This window comes from Neomonachus schauinslandi, chromosome 8, assembly GCF_002201575.2.
Source record: "Neomonachus schauinslandi chromosome 8, ASM220157v2, whole genome shotgun sequence".
NCBI lineage: Eukaryota > Metazoa > Chordata > Mammalia > Carnivora > Phocidae > Neomonachus > Neomonachus schauinslandi.
In genome coordinates this window covers 69,945,583-69,960,380 of record NC_058410.1, presented here as the reverse complement: position 1 = coordinate 69,960,380, position 14,798 = coordinate 69,945,583, and the positions used below count along the sequence as shown (strand labels likewise).

The 14,798-nt window shown below is 41.5% G+C and overlaps 1 protein-coding gene across 1 annotated transcript; it reads left to right on the top strand.

The window, feature by feature from the left end:
• The first annotated feature begins 1,598 nt into the window (after positions 1-1,598).
• Positions 1,599-5,246, top strand: PNRC1 (proline rich nuclear receptor coactivator 1). Its single transcript, XM_021693196.1, has 2 exons — positions 1,599-2,279; positions 4,735-5,246. The coding sequence occupies exons 1-2, from the start codon at positions 1,740-1,742 to the stop codon at positions 5,176-5,178; spliced, it is 984 nt and encodes a 327-aa protein (XP_021548871.1). The 5' UTR covers positions 1,599-1,739; the 3' UTR covers positions 5,179-5,246.
• Positions 5,247-14,798: the final 9,552 nt, after the last annotated feature.

Here is a 14,798-nt window from a genome sequence, read left to right as displayed (position 1 = left end):
GCCTGCTCTTCTCCACCGATTCTTGCCAGGCCATTCTCTTCTCCTGATCTTGAACACAACTTCAATTTGCACACCAGAGGATTTGAATTAAGGGCCCTCTAAGATCTGTCACAGCTTTGGAAGTATAGGATTCCCATTCATCCAATGAATATGAGCACTTACTATGTAACCTGCTGGAAACCCAAGAATGAGTAAAATCTAGCAAAAATGATAAAACCCAGCAATCACTAATGACGGAATGTCATATGAAAAGTTTATACAGATCTTCCTCAATTTACAAGGGGATTATACCATCTGCATAAAGTTTTGGAAGCATTATTCTAGATATTCCCTCTGTCCAACTTTGTTACCAATCATAAAACATTTATCAAGCACTACAAAGCTGAAAAACATTGCCTAGAGGATGTAAGAATACAGAGAAGTGTAAGATTATTGTGGTGGTCTAAAGACCTACAATCTCGTATGGCAGGTTGTATGGATGATGTTAAAACTTTGGTCTTGCCATCCCTGGACTGGAGTTCAAATTCTATTAACTATGATGTTTGCCAAGTACTTTTTGCCTTTCTAAGCCTGTTTCCTCTCCGATGAAATGGGGATAAAATATAGTACCCATTCCTTAGGGTTGTTGTGAAGTTCAAATGACATTATTTACATAAAGAACAGTTTCTGCCACAAACCTACTTGATAAAATAGCCATATTTTGTGTGTGTGAGCACAGCGCGGAGAGATGATGAGCGTGAGATTTACATAACACACAGCTAGCAAAACACACTATGTTGCAGATGTTTCATTTTCTCCCTTTGAGACGCAAGCCTCCTCCTTTGCTTCTTCTTTAGCGTCAGGCACCGTTTGGTGATCCCAAAGTCTCACAGTCCTTTAAGTATAAAGACGGTAACATTTCCAATGCTCAATTACGGATTTATGGGGAACTCTTCTATACTAAAGAGCCAATTTCAATCAGTCACTCCTTAATTCTTACTCTACCGTGGCTAATGAACCGCGTTGGTGACCCGAGTAAATGAAAAATAAATAAAAAATAAGTCACACTTCGCCAAATAGAACTTAACTGTGGACTGATTTTCTTACAATTGCGAAGAATGAAACCCCTATAACGTACTTTGAAATCTTAAAAAAAATTATAATAATGTTATTAATGTTGGGCTTGAAATAAAACAGATACATCCCCAAGGTCAGCGGCTAAGGAGGCTTCAGTGGCCTTGATGTTTCTAGATTCTTTCTCCCGCCCCCATCCCCTTTTCCAAATTCAGCCTAGATCAAGCACTTTGACCACCGCCTTCGGGGCAAGGTGCGGGGGCGAGTAAGAAGTAGGGTGGGGGAGGTGGGGCTGAAACGGAACTTCATTGTTCGCGGGACCGACTCTTCCCGAAAGAGCCCGTTGGCAGCGCCTGCGCAGTGCGCGCTCTTTGTGCGGGGCTGCAGCAAGCTGGTTGTTTGTGTGTGCCTCTCGGAGGTGGTGGAGGGAGCGCAGGAGGGGCGTGGCCTGTTCTGTCGCATTCTGATTGGGCTCTTGGAGGGAGTTGGGCGGGCATAGGGCGGAGCTTCTGATAACAACACTCGGCGCTGAGGCTGAAGCTATTTGTTGCTGCGCCGCCACCGCCCGAACCATGGTCCGTGCTCCACTCGGGCTCTCTTAGCAGCCGCAGCCGCCGCCGCCGCCCTGTGATCGCTGGCTTCACTTCCTCCTTTTCTTCTTGCTGAGCCACTTTCCTCCTAGAGCTATGACCGTCGTCTCCGTCCCGCAGCGGGAGCCACTTGTCCTGGGCGGCCGCCTTGCGCCCCTGGGCTTTTCCGCCCGCGGTTACTTCGGGGCCCTCCCGATGGTGACCACGGCCCCGCCGCCTTTACCCCGAATCCCGGACCCCCGGGCACTGCCCCCCACCCTTTTCCTCCCTCACTTCCTAGGGGGAGACGGTCCCTGTCTGACCCCGCAACCTCGCGCCCCTGCACCTCTGTCCAACTGTAGTCTAGCTACGGCGGGAGGCACCCCTCGGGCAGCGCCGAAGAAGCGGCGAAAGAAGAGGGTGCGGGCCAGCCCGGCAGGGCAGCTCCCCAGCCGCTTCCATCAGTACCAGCAGCACCGGCCGAGCCTCGAGGGCGGGCGGAGCCCCGCGACGGGCCCGAGCGGAGCGCAGGAAGTCCCGGACCAGGCGGCCAGTTTGGCCCCGGGTCTTGCGGCCGCAACCCAAACTGAGGAAGCGAGCCCTTTCTCTGGCCAGCTGCCGCCAGCGGCGCCCGGCCAACCCTCGTTCAGAAGAGAGGTAAGGGCCGCGAGGGGGACACGGGGACTGTTGAGTTCTGGCCCTTAGACGGCCAGGGCCGGGCTCTGGAATTTGGGGCCCTTCACTGAGGGGTCGGGAAGGGGGGGGCCGGGGGGAGGGGCGGCTGTTTACTCGGGGGGGAAGTTTCCGTGACGCCCGCTCTGTTCTAGCCGGGGGGGGGGGGGGGAGGGGGAGGCATGCGCTGGCGCTGCTGATTGGTTCCCGGGAGCCAGCCAATAAGAGGAGCGGCTGCGCCCCAGCAACAGCCCCGATTTAGAAGGCTGGCGCCGTTCCAGGGGGTTTCGGTGTTCGGGCGCGCGGTGGGGTGGGGGATGGAAGGGGCCCGAGGGAGGCTGACGTCAGCGCGCGCTACGTGCGCAGCGCTCCGGCGCTCATGAAGGAGGTGAGGCCGTGTGGCCGTGGTAGGGGAAGGGGTGGGCGACCGCTTTCAGCTACCTGACCGTTGGTAGTTCCAAGACTGGTCCGCGGCGCGCGTGCACTGTCTCACCTCCCTGTTGTGGGATTTGGAGTGGGCTACAAGCGGCTGCATGCCCTTCGGCTTGCCTTTTGCTGAGATGAGAGGTGCTCCGTGTGCGGCGCTGGCCCAACTGGGGCTCTGACCCTCGCCGGCCAACCTGCTTGGCTCTACTTTTAACTTTAGAAGTTGGCAGGAGCGGCGGCAGTCAAAATTTTGGATGAATAGTTTTTGCGTCTATTAGATGAAGGGAATTGTTTATTTACACTCCGATGTAGTGGGCTTTATTAGTGGAAGGTAGTTTTATTGTGTCCAGAATGATGAAACTTCAGAAAGAAAAGTTGTAAGTTGAATTGACGTTAAGCCACCCAATCGCCATGCTGTTGGGAAACTTAAACGAGATTTAATCGCTAAAATGATTTGAAGTTAACCTTTATAGCAAAATAAAACCTTTCAATTTCAGAGCCTTCCGTCTACTGTCTCATAAGAAATCAAAATAAGTGGGGCGCCTGGGTGGCTCAGTCGGTTGAGCGTCTGCCTTTGGCTCAAGTCCTAATACAGGAGTCCTGGGATCCAGTCCCTGCGTTGGCCTTTCTGCTCCGCGGGGAGTCCGCTGCTTCCTCTGCCTGCAGCTCCCCCTACTTGTGCTCTTTCTCTGACAAATAAAATCTTAAAATAAGTGGCTCCTGGGTGGCTCAGTTGGTTGAGCGTCTGCCTTTGGCTCAAGTTTGATCCCGGAATAGTGGGATCCAGTCCCCTCATAGGGCTCCCTGCTGCTCCCTCTGCTCTCCCCCCCCCCCCACCCGTGCGCGCGCGCTCGCTCGCAAAAGGAAATAAATCTAAAAAAAATAATAAAACATATATTTTTAAGAGTCATTTTTTGTTGGGAGAATTTTTGGAGAGATTTGGAGGTTCTCTCTCGCTGTGCCCTTGAAAAAAAAATTGGACCTCCGTGATGACTACAATAGATTCAAATTTTAAAATTCCACGGCCCTGAAATATGAGCGATAAGCTAATAGCCTGGTTTTGTACTTCCTGTTTCCTGGTTAACAAGTAATAATTCTTTTCTAGAACTATTAAAACAGGGAACTCTGGCAGTTACATGGAATGTTAACTTGTGCCCCAGCTTTTGTATTTTTGTGTCCCGCTTTCCTACCATATTACAAGTGTTGGAAGGGCAGTGATCTAATTACTTAATTATACTTTTCCATCCGGTCATGGCTTCCTGTAAAGATCACTTAAGTTAGGAAGGTGATTAGAAGTGGTGTAGCAAAGTTCTTGAAGCAGTTGTTAAACCAGGAAGTAGGCGCAGGTGGAAACATTTTTCTGATTATATATTTGCTATAAGTATACATAACTGGGAAGGATGATAAAAAGTGATTAGTATTTAAATTTTTAATATTTAAGTTTCTGAAATTTTGTTTTCAGAAACTGGGAGATAATTTTTCTGTGTACTTAGTAACCATTATTAAAACACTTCCTCACTTAAAATCTAGTTCCTGCTAATTAAATTTCTATCATGTAGTATCTGTTCTTACCAGTTTAATATCTGGAATAATTTTAAAAGGACTTGACTAAAAAAGATATAGTAATCTATGAATATCGTTTCTTATTTTTAATCAGACTCAGTCAAAATGAAAGCATGTGAAACTTAGACACATCTAATGTAAAACCGCTGACACCTTTAGATTGTGTATGTTTGGAAGGTAGCTCATTACTCTTCCTTACAGAAAGATGGAACTTGGGGTTTTTCCCTTTGACACTTTAGAACTGACTCCCTACATTGCATACTGGTGATGGTAATGATTATATTTTTAGTAGTAAACTTAGATGTGTGCTTATTTGATAAGTGCAGTGAGCACATACGTTTAATCAAGACCATAAACTAAAGTCCAGGAGAAGAAAAATAGGTGGTGTGAGGTTTGTGACTTAATTTTTATCATGAGACTGTATTCACTTTTATGTTCCTTGTCTTTGTAGGTTTTAAAATCAAAGATGGGAAAATCGGAGAAAATTGCCATTCCCCACGGCCAGCTTGTTCATGGTATACACTTGTGTGAACAACCAAAGATAAACAGACAGAAAAGCAAATATAACTTACCACTAACCAAGATCACCTCTGCAAAAAGAAATGAAAATAACTTTTGGCAGGATTCTGTTTCATCTGATTTAATCCAGAAGCAGGAAAAAAAGCCTTTTAAAAATACTGAGAACATTAAAAATATGCATTTGAAGAAATCAGCATTTCTAACTGAAGTGAACCAAAAGGAAAATTATGCTGGGGCAAAATTTAGTGATCCACCTTCTCCTAGTGTTCTTCCAAAGCCTCCTAGTCACTGGATGGGAAGCACTATTGAAAATTCCAACCAAAATAGGGAGTTGATGGCAGTACACTTAAAAACGCTCCTAAAAGTTCAAACTTAGATCTCAGATTGCAGTATGTCTGTAAAAGTTCTTTCAAAATCCCTGGAATCTTGAAAAAAAAAAATTGGTACAGAAATGGAAATTTGCCTTGTAACATACAAGTGCAAAAGATGAGTTTAAAAAATTATAAACAACTTGTATTATATTTTATATTTTGTAAATACTGTATACCATGTATTATGTGTATATTGTTCATACTTGAGAGGTACATTATAGTTTTGTTATGAAAGTATGTATTTTGCCCTACCAAATGGTAGGTGTTTTGTATATATACAGTGGAGAAATTTTAAGTGTGCTAAGGCACATGGAAGACCGATTTATTTGCACAAGGTACTGGGATTTTTTTAAACAGCTATCTAATCTCAAGGTGAAGATCTAAATGTGAACAGTTTACTAATGCACTACTGAAATTTAAATCTGTGGCACAATCATTGTAAACATGGGGTTTGTCTGTGTTTCTCTAAATTGATTTCTGCCTTCTAATCTGTAATTACTGGAAAACTCCTATTCCCATTTTTACCAAACTTAATTTCTGGTTTTTGGTTTATCCATTCAAATTTATAATACCTCTAATTTTATTGCCAACAAAATTGGTTGTAATCAAATTTTAAAATAATAATACAATTTGGCCCCCCCTTTTCTACTAGTCTTGACTCTTTGTGTGTGACTTTCATGTTTGAATGTGTGACTAGGAGATGGATTTTAACTTCTCCATTTTACGGACTAATTGTCTTAGTATTATATTAATTGTCCTTCCTCTGAAATTTAGAGAGTCCAGTAATTTAATGCTACTACCTCCAAGGGGAGGAATTCCCCATTTTACAATGGAAATAGTTGTCAAAAGTACAACTGACTAGTTTATAACTTAGAATATATTTTTATATATGAACTGTTTCATAAGTACTATTTGACTTACTCTATAATTTCAGTGAAAGAAAATGACACTTGGTTTGGTTTACTAAATTTATATTGATTTTGAATGGTGGTTCTTGAACCAAAGCAAGCATAATTTACGTTAAAGTAGTAGGTGGAGATTTGAAACCTCTTGACTCTTTCTGTTAAAAGAAATATGGTAGCTTCTGTATTTGTACTTTAAAATTCAGACTTTGTTCTAAGATTCTAAAGCACAAGTTTTCCCTGTATGGTTTTTAGTTCTACAAAGCTAAAGTTTACCTTGAAACAAAAGGAAAGTTTTTTTGAGCAGTCAGGTGGTACTTAGACATACGAAAAGGGTGTTGAGGGTATATATGATTCTCTTAAGGTGGAATAGATGAGAAAGGTGCTACCATCCTTCCAAGAAAAGGTAAATGGAAGAGTCTTAATGTCTCGCACATTTGGTTCACACAGTAGGGGAGACGTTCTGGCTGTGCAAAGGTGGTTGGTGTGGGCACAACCTTAGAATTGTTACGGATGAGCTGTGCCAGGAGGGTATGAAAACTTACATCGCTACAAAATCTGAACTCGTTAACAGAAGTGCCTGCAGTCTTGTTTACATGGCACTTATCAGCCAACCATTCTTCGGCCCTGGCTATAAAATGCTTTATTCTTGTTATGTATGCCTATTTACATATAAGTTACATACAGCTTGCTTTAAAATGCATTTAGAGAAACCTAACAAAATACAGTAAGTTTTCAACCTTGCAAAATTCTGGAAATAGATTATTATAAAGTAATAGGTTTTATGAAGAGTAAACAAAATTGGCTGAATTACACCACAGACCATACCGTGAAAAGGTATTAGCGAACTTAGAAGTTCAATAGTTTTGGTATTATAGTAAGATATATTTAGCAGCCTTAGTCCCTTTGGACTGCTGTAACAATACTAAAGACTGGGTAGCTTACAAATTTCTCAGGAAGTCCAAGATCAAGGCACCAGCAGATCTAGTGTCTGAGAGCCCACTTAGGTTCGGTTCATAGACGGGAAGTCTTCACTAAGTCACAGGGCAGAAAGGTTGAGGGAGTTTTCTCAGGCCCTTTTTGTAATACTAATCCCATTTATGAGGGTTCTGCCTTTATGTCCTAATCCCTTCCCAAGGTCTCCACCTTGTAATGTCATTAATTGTAGGTTAGGTTTCAACATAGACACTGTAGTGCAGGCCAATTTAACAATTATTTTTCTCCTACTGAGGTCTTCAAACATTTTTCCTCCAGTGTTCCTGTAACTGGTTTTGTGGGTTTACAAAGCAAACACTTTGCAGTTACCAGTTTCAGGTATATATTTTAACTAGTAGTCTGGTAAAGGGGGCTCATAATTGGAGAAGGGTGAGAGGTTTATATGTGAGTGGAAATTACATTCTATAGTGAAGTGCCATTGCATATATCAGTATGTAGGGTATTTTATACTGAAGTTGCTTTCACAATTTGATACCTCAACTAACTGATAAAGTGACACATACTTCTGATAACAGTAACACCACAGAGCTTGTATTTGCATTAATCTCCCTGCTAGGTATTTTAGTGTCTTTGTAGGCAGATAAAGGAAAAAGAAGGTAATAAAACATCAAATCGCAGTATTTAAAAGATTGACAGGAACAATGCTTTTCAAAGGTGGTTTGTAAGTTAAAATACAAATTTTAAGATGGTTTATGTGGTTTATAAGTTAAAAGACTAGAATGTTATTAGGCAAGTAGACTACATTTTATCAGGACCAGCATTCAAGTTTTTGGGGGTTTTTTTTTTTGTTTTTAAGATTTTATTTATTTGAAAGAGCACAAGTAGGCAGAGTGGCAGGGAGAGGGAGAAGCAGGCTCTCTGCTGAGCAGGGAGCCGGATGTGGGGCTTGATGCCAGGACCGCAGGACCATAACCTGAGCTGAAGGCAGCTGCTTAACTGACAGCCACCCAGGCGCCCCTAGGGTTTTGTTTTTTTTAAGATACTGAGAGAGGGAACACAAGCAGAGAGGGCGGGCGAGGGCGAAGTCGGCTCCCCGCTGAACGAGGAGCTGATCCCAGGACCCTGGCATCATGACCTGAGCTGAAGGCAGACGCCTAGCGGACTGAGCCACCCTGGTGCCTCAGCATTCAGGTCTTTAGGCGTATAGTTGACCTTTGAATAACATGGGTTCGAACTTGTTGGTCCACTTAGACATGGATTTTTATATATATATAGTACAGTACTGTAAATATTTTCTCGTGTTTTTTTTTTCTAGCTCACTTTATTGTAAGAATACAGAATACAATATGTAGAAAATATGTATTAATTGACTTACCGGGCTTCTGGTCAACAGACTTAGTAAGTTTGGGGGAGTCAAGTTACATGTGGATTTTTTGACTGCACAGGAATTGGCACCCCTAAACCCATGTTATTCAGGGGTCTACTGGACTATATAATCACCCCTTTCCTTCACAATATTTTAGTATAAAGCTAGTGCTACACAAATGTGGGACTTAAATGGGATTCAGTTGTGCCACACTTGGGGAAAACCATTTGTATTTCTCCTACACGTGATTTCAAACAATCTAAAAAACCCACCTATGTCACTTGTTTTGTCTTTACCTGCCCTCTTTAAAAGCCCTAACTCAACTTCTGGTGTTGAGAAGGAACAAAAGTGAGGCTCTACCCCAGTGCTCCTGCCCCTCAGCATCAGGCCCCAGAATGGACCTGGGACAGCTGGTAACCCACCCAAGACCCTGAAATAAGATTGTGAGGAGCTGCGGCGTGGTAGGCTGGACTCCGGATGATCTGTCCCTCAACCCCCAGCATGTTCTTAAAAGCACTGAGATGTCTGGGAGAGGGTTTGGGTTGTCCTCGCTCAAGGCCACCCACCTTTGCCTTATTCCTGGTTCTTACAGAAATGTTGGGGGTGGGGGGAGATACTAAATGGCTTGAGATTACAAAAAAAAGGGGGACTGCTTTTGAGATTAAGGAGGCCTTCAAGAGGTGGTAAAGACACGTTTTGAGTGGGGACATCAATCAGTTTAGAAAAGAAGGGAGGGGCGCCTGGGTGGCTCAGATGGTTAAGCGTCTGCCTTTGGCTCAGGTCATGATCCCGGGGTCCTGGGATCGAGTCCCTCGTCGGGCTCCCTGCTAGGCGGGGAGCCTGCTTCTCCCTCTGCCTCTGCCTCTCTCTCTCTCTCTCTGACCCTCATGAATGAATAAATAAATAAACATTAAAAAAAAAGGAAAGGGTTTAAAGATGCAAAGGAACTTGTATTTGATGTTCGCATTTTGTATGAGGCTCCATTCCTGCTCATGTAGATGCAAATACCTTCTTCACAAATAGTTGGGAAAACTCACTTTAGAAGTTCAGACCGTAGTTTGAAAATTTCCCTCAATATTTAGTCACCAATTTTAATTTTTTCTAGTAATGTAAATACTAAAACTAATGGGTTGCCTTAGATCTGACCTCTCTCCCAGTCTGATTCCAGAAAATGGTTCATTCTTGCACAGGTTTGATAACCCCTTTCAAGATTATAAAAATTTCTTAACAAACTAATACAGAGTCACTGTCTTTGGAAAATAAAACTGTCTCAGCCACCCCTCCCCACCCTTGTTTGACATTTCTCAGCTCCTTTGTGACATTTCTGAGCAGCATGTCTACAGTTAATGTGTGGGGGCTTCTGTGTGAGCTATGTTCAGGAAATACAAGGATAAATGGCAGAGCTGAAAGTTTGCAGGTGGCTGGGGAAGAAATGACAAATGTAACTAATGCATTCATTCCCCTTCTCTACAACAAATGCCTGAAGAGATGAAAACAAAAGTCATTGTTTCTTCCAGAAGGTAGTGGTGAATTCTGTTGAGTAGGAATTGTCTAGTTGGGAATCTGACACCTTAGAAGTAGCATTGAGTTGGGCCTTAACATATTTGACACAGTATTTGACATGTAAAGAAAAGGAAAATAATTGTCAGAGGTAAAAGTCTGTGTAGACAGTGGTGTGAAATAGATGCAGAATATCCAGTAGCTCAAGACAAGTGCAACAAAAACATAAAATATTGGAAGGTGTACTGCGGGTCTTGAATGTCGTAAGAGTTGAACTTTATTCTGCAAGCGTGGCAGAGCCATCAAAGGTTTATGAGCAAGGGAAAGAGATTCCTGCTTCAAAAAGAAAACAGGTGGGGCGCCCGGGTGGCTCAGTTGGTTAAGCGACTGCCTTCGGCTCAGGTCATGGTCATGATCCTGGAGTCCCGGGATCGAGTCCCGCATCGGGCTCCCTGCTCAGCAGGGAGTCTGCTTCTCCCTCTGACCCTCTTCCCTCTCATGCTCTCTATCTCTCATTCTCTCTCTCTCAAATAAATAAATAAAATCTTAAAAAAAAAAACAGGTGAAAATACGGAGAACAGTTTGGAAAGGGAAAGCTTGAGGAAAAAGGATTTGTTGGTAGTTTAAAATCAGAGAAAGGAGCCTAAGGACATTACTGGAGGGAACACCCAGGCATGGACTTACTTGGGAGATGTTTTGAAGGTAGAATTAAGAATTGAGCAACTGCATGGACAGTAAGAAAACAGTTTTTAAATTGGGCAATTAGGAAGACAAAACTAGCAATTAGGGAACTCTGGAGGGGGATCCAAATTATAGAGGAAGGCAGTTTTGATTTGCATGTTGAACGTTGAGAGGTGCATAGGATACCCACATGGAAATACACAGCAAGTAGAAGACAGGTCAGACCTAGAAGTACAATTTGGGTAATAGTGCACAACATGAAAATGGAACTGAAATATTTTCTCTTCAGGTGGCCTCTCTTTTTCCTCCCCGCAAGGCTTAAAACCTTTACCAGTACTCTTGACCTCATCCCTTCTGCCTCCTGTGGACGCTGAACTTCACCTATGACAGTAAATTAGTTGTTGAATTAAAAAGTATTTCCTCTGGAGGCGCCTGGGTGGCACAGTCAGTTAAGCAGGAACTCTTGGTTTCGGCTCAGGTCGCGATCTCAGGGTCATAGGATCTAGCTCCATAAGATCCAGCTCAGTACCCAGTGTGGAGCCTGCTTGAGATTCTCTCTCCCTCTGCCCCTTCTGCTCGTGCACTCTCTCTCAAATAAATAAATAAATCTTAAAAAAAAAAAAAGGTATTTCCTCTGAAACTGTTAAATGGTGGTTGGTTCTCTACCTACTTGTAAAAGTCTGCTAGGAGATAGTTCCAATTCAAGTTCTGAATTCTGATAGCAGGGGGCCCATTTGGTGAAGGGAGTAATAAAGTTTATTTACTTTTTGTTAGTCCAAGATTTCAAACTAGGTAAAACTGACCTTTTATAACTTTTTTTAAAGTAATCTCTACACACATTGTGGGATTCAAATTCACAACCCCAAGATCAAGACTTGCATGCTCTACTACTGACTGAGCCAAGTAGGTGCCCCCAACCTTTTATACTTCTATTTCTCTTTTTGTGCGTCTCCCATCTCCCAATGACCCTCCATTATGTTGCTGAATACATTATCCTTTATTTAGAGGTTGGAAATCTCAATTCCCATGTCCTCTACGCAATTGATATGTGCTTCAGGTATCAAAGGGAATCAAACATATTTACGTATACTTGTGTGTGGAAAGGCTGACAGTCTCATCATCCTCCCATATATATTTAAATTTTTGAAAGACATTGCTGAACTAAATGCATTTTAAAATCACAGGCCTGCGTTTCTGAGCATCTCTGAGTTAACTCCTCAAAGTTGTTTTTTTGTACTTCCTTTTCTCCTGAATCCATAAATCTATCAAAAACCCCAAATACAACAGTTTTCAAGTGGAAAGGGGATGTCTGTGTTGTGAGATGAGATGGCAGAAGTGTGTAAACACAAATCATGTGTAATTCAGAACTACTTGTTTTTAAATTAAGGAAATTTGAGAGTACATTTTAAGAATGCTATTTATCAACACAAAAATTTAACCTTTGAAAGAACTTCCTTGAAAGTTTTACGTAGGATTCTCTGAAGGTATGGGGTAGATTGAGTTTTTTTTTTTTTTTTAAGGGTTAGGGAATCATCTATTTTGTGCTTCAGCTAAACCGCTTTTCTTCAAATCTCTTGGATTAGATTGTTTTGAATTAATCTCTGACAGTTTTCAGATTAAGTTACTTTTCATATCCTTCGCAATTATTTTGGAATTCTAAATTAAATATGCTGAAATGTATCAGTAATGTTCCTAACACCCAGGAATTGTATTTGTCAAACTTAAACTTGTGCTATAACCCCAGATAGAATTACAATTTAAGATTTATATAAGGTGTTGCATTTACTGAGGGTTCATTGTTGAGATCTTAGAATTCATTTTCTAAAGCGGAGTTTATAGTAGTGTTCCCTTAGTGTAGAATCGATGACACAAATTTAAAGTTCTTTCTGTTAGAGGAATAGTTTATCATAGATTATGTGACATTAATTACAGTCTCTGAATTAAGTAATGGTAGAAAGAAAAAATGGGAGGACTTGCAGAAGCAACCTACATAGAAAATCATATGCACATTTGTCAAAGGAGGCTACGTGTTCTATTCAAGCTCCATTTAATCAGATCAGGTATTGTGAACATGTAATAGCTTAAAGGATACTGATAAACAATAATGATGAAAATACTTCATTTCTCTAGTAATTCACACAATAATAACTTTTATGTATAAGAAAGGATTCAGGAAAGTAATTTTTCCTAACCTAATACATAAAGTGGCAGAAAATATGTGGTATTTTATATTTGGTTGTAAAGATAATAGATACTAATCAAATTCCTCCAAAGCTGGTCATATATACATAGCTACTCCTAAATTACTACAGATAGTTCCTTTTTTCTAAAATTAGAGATTAACCTTATAGTTGTCAAAAGCAACAAATGTGTTCTTGGCAGTCTAGAATCTTGAGGAGGGGATGGCAGGTAGAAGACATTTTGACGACTTTTGATTATTTCCAACATGCAAATGTTTGGTTTAAATTGAACTCAAAATTGCCTTTTAACAGGAAGATCTTTAAATAGGAAGATTATTATTATACTGTACTTAGCAACATCAGATCACAGAGAGCTTTGGTTCTTCCTGTCAAAACTTTGGAGGGACGCCTGGGTGTCTCAGTTGGTTAAGCGTCTGCCTTCGGCTCAAGTCATGATCCCAGGGTCCTGGGATCGAGTCCCGCGTCAGGCTCCTTGCTCAGCGAGGAGCCTGCTTCTCTCCCTCTGCCTTGCTGCTCCCCCTGCTTGTGCACTCTCTCTGACAAAGTCTTAAAAAAAAAAAAACAAAAAACCGGGCGCCTGGGTGGCTCAGTCGGTTAAGCGACTGCCTTCGGCTCAGGTCATGATCCTGGAGTCCCGGGATTGAGTCCCGCATCGGGCTCCCTGCTCAGCAGGGAGTCTGCTTCTCCCTCTGACCCTCCTCCCTCTCATGCTCTCTGTCTCTCATTCTCTCTCTCGCAAATAAATAAAATCTTAAAAAAAAAACAAAAAACAAAACCGTTGGAGATCTACAATTTTGGGGATCATCCTGCTGTGAAATAAAGGCTGTCAATGGTTGAAATTAGCCTTACTCTTTAAGTGATCAGGCATTTGTTGCTCTCAAATTTTAGAATGAAAGGGCTAATATCAAAGATCAGATTGCCCTTTTCCATTAGCTTTCCAAAGGTCCTACTCACTGTTTACTTCTTAACCATCTGTGTCTATTAAGTTCCTTTAATCTGATGCTTGAGACAGAACCTAAATTTCAAAGAAAAAGAGAATTAGGTTCATGGAAGTTCTTACACTAAGGTTTTCCAAGCACTCTTTAGCTAACTGGAATACCCTATTTATGAACACTCCAGTTTTCAACATCTTACTGTTAAATTCAAAATAATTGGAAAATACATGGATATATATGTGATAAAGCAAGTATAATTTACTGCTAATTGTAGAATTTAGGTAGTGGGTATATGGGTGTTCACTGTAAAATTATTTTTTTACTAGAGTTTTGTAACAAAATGTTAATAGAATTTGGGAAGATTAAAGCTGCTTTACTAGTTCACTCCAACATTGTAAGTTGAGTACATGCCAATAATTCTAAAAGCTTATATGTAGCATACAACACAAATTATCTTTTGAGGTTGTAAACCGTACATCTTCCAAATGTTTTCCTTTGCACTTTCAGGTTGTCTGGTTAGTTGGTCATCACACTTCTAAGAGAACAACTCTAATTAATGACTGAAACACCAAAGCCATTGTAAATAAGAACTGAAAGATTAGAGAGAGGAAAATGTATTTAAGCATTGGCTTATTTGGGAAATGTGACAGTCAACCTATAATGTTAATGTTGACATAAAATGTTAATGCTTGAAGAAACTTTAATTAGGGAGGATAAAGGGGTAGATGGAAACTATTATAAAGATTCTGAAGGGGATTTAAAATAACTGCCCATGGTTGGAGAGAAAAGTTAGACATTATCTAAAGTGGAACAACTTGAACTTCAAGTAGTGAAAGGAAAAATGTATGGATGACTCCCAAAAGAGAAGAAAGGGGATGGCTGAAGGGCTGGTTGGCATTGAAGTGATTAGGGAGTAGGAGGGCATGGGGTGTAAAATTCTTAACTCTTTAAGAATTAAAGTTCCTACTCTTTAAAGCCTTTAATGCTGAATTAATACCAGTGGTGCTAATGGAAAGCTAAAAGCGTTTACTCCTTAAAAGATGTAGTTCCACTTTCCATGGTAGACCTAATTCATATACAAACCATAACCTTTTAGTCAAAATA

Coding starts and splice junctions, on each gene's coding strand:
- PNRC1 (XM_021693196.1), top strand. CDS start 1,740: ATGACCGTCGTCTCCGTCCCGCAGCGGGAGCCACTTGTCCTGGGCGGC. Junction 2,280..4,734: donor AACCCTCGTTCAGAAGAGAG/GTAAGGGCCGCG, acceptor TTGTCTTTGTAG/GTTTTAAAATCAAAGATGGG.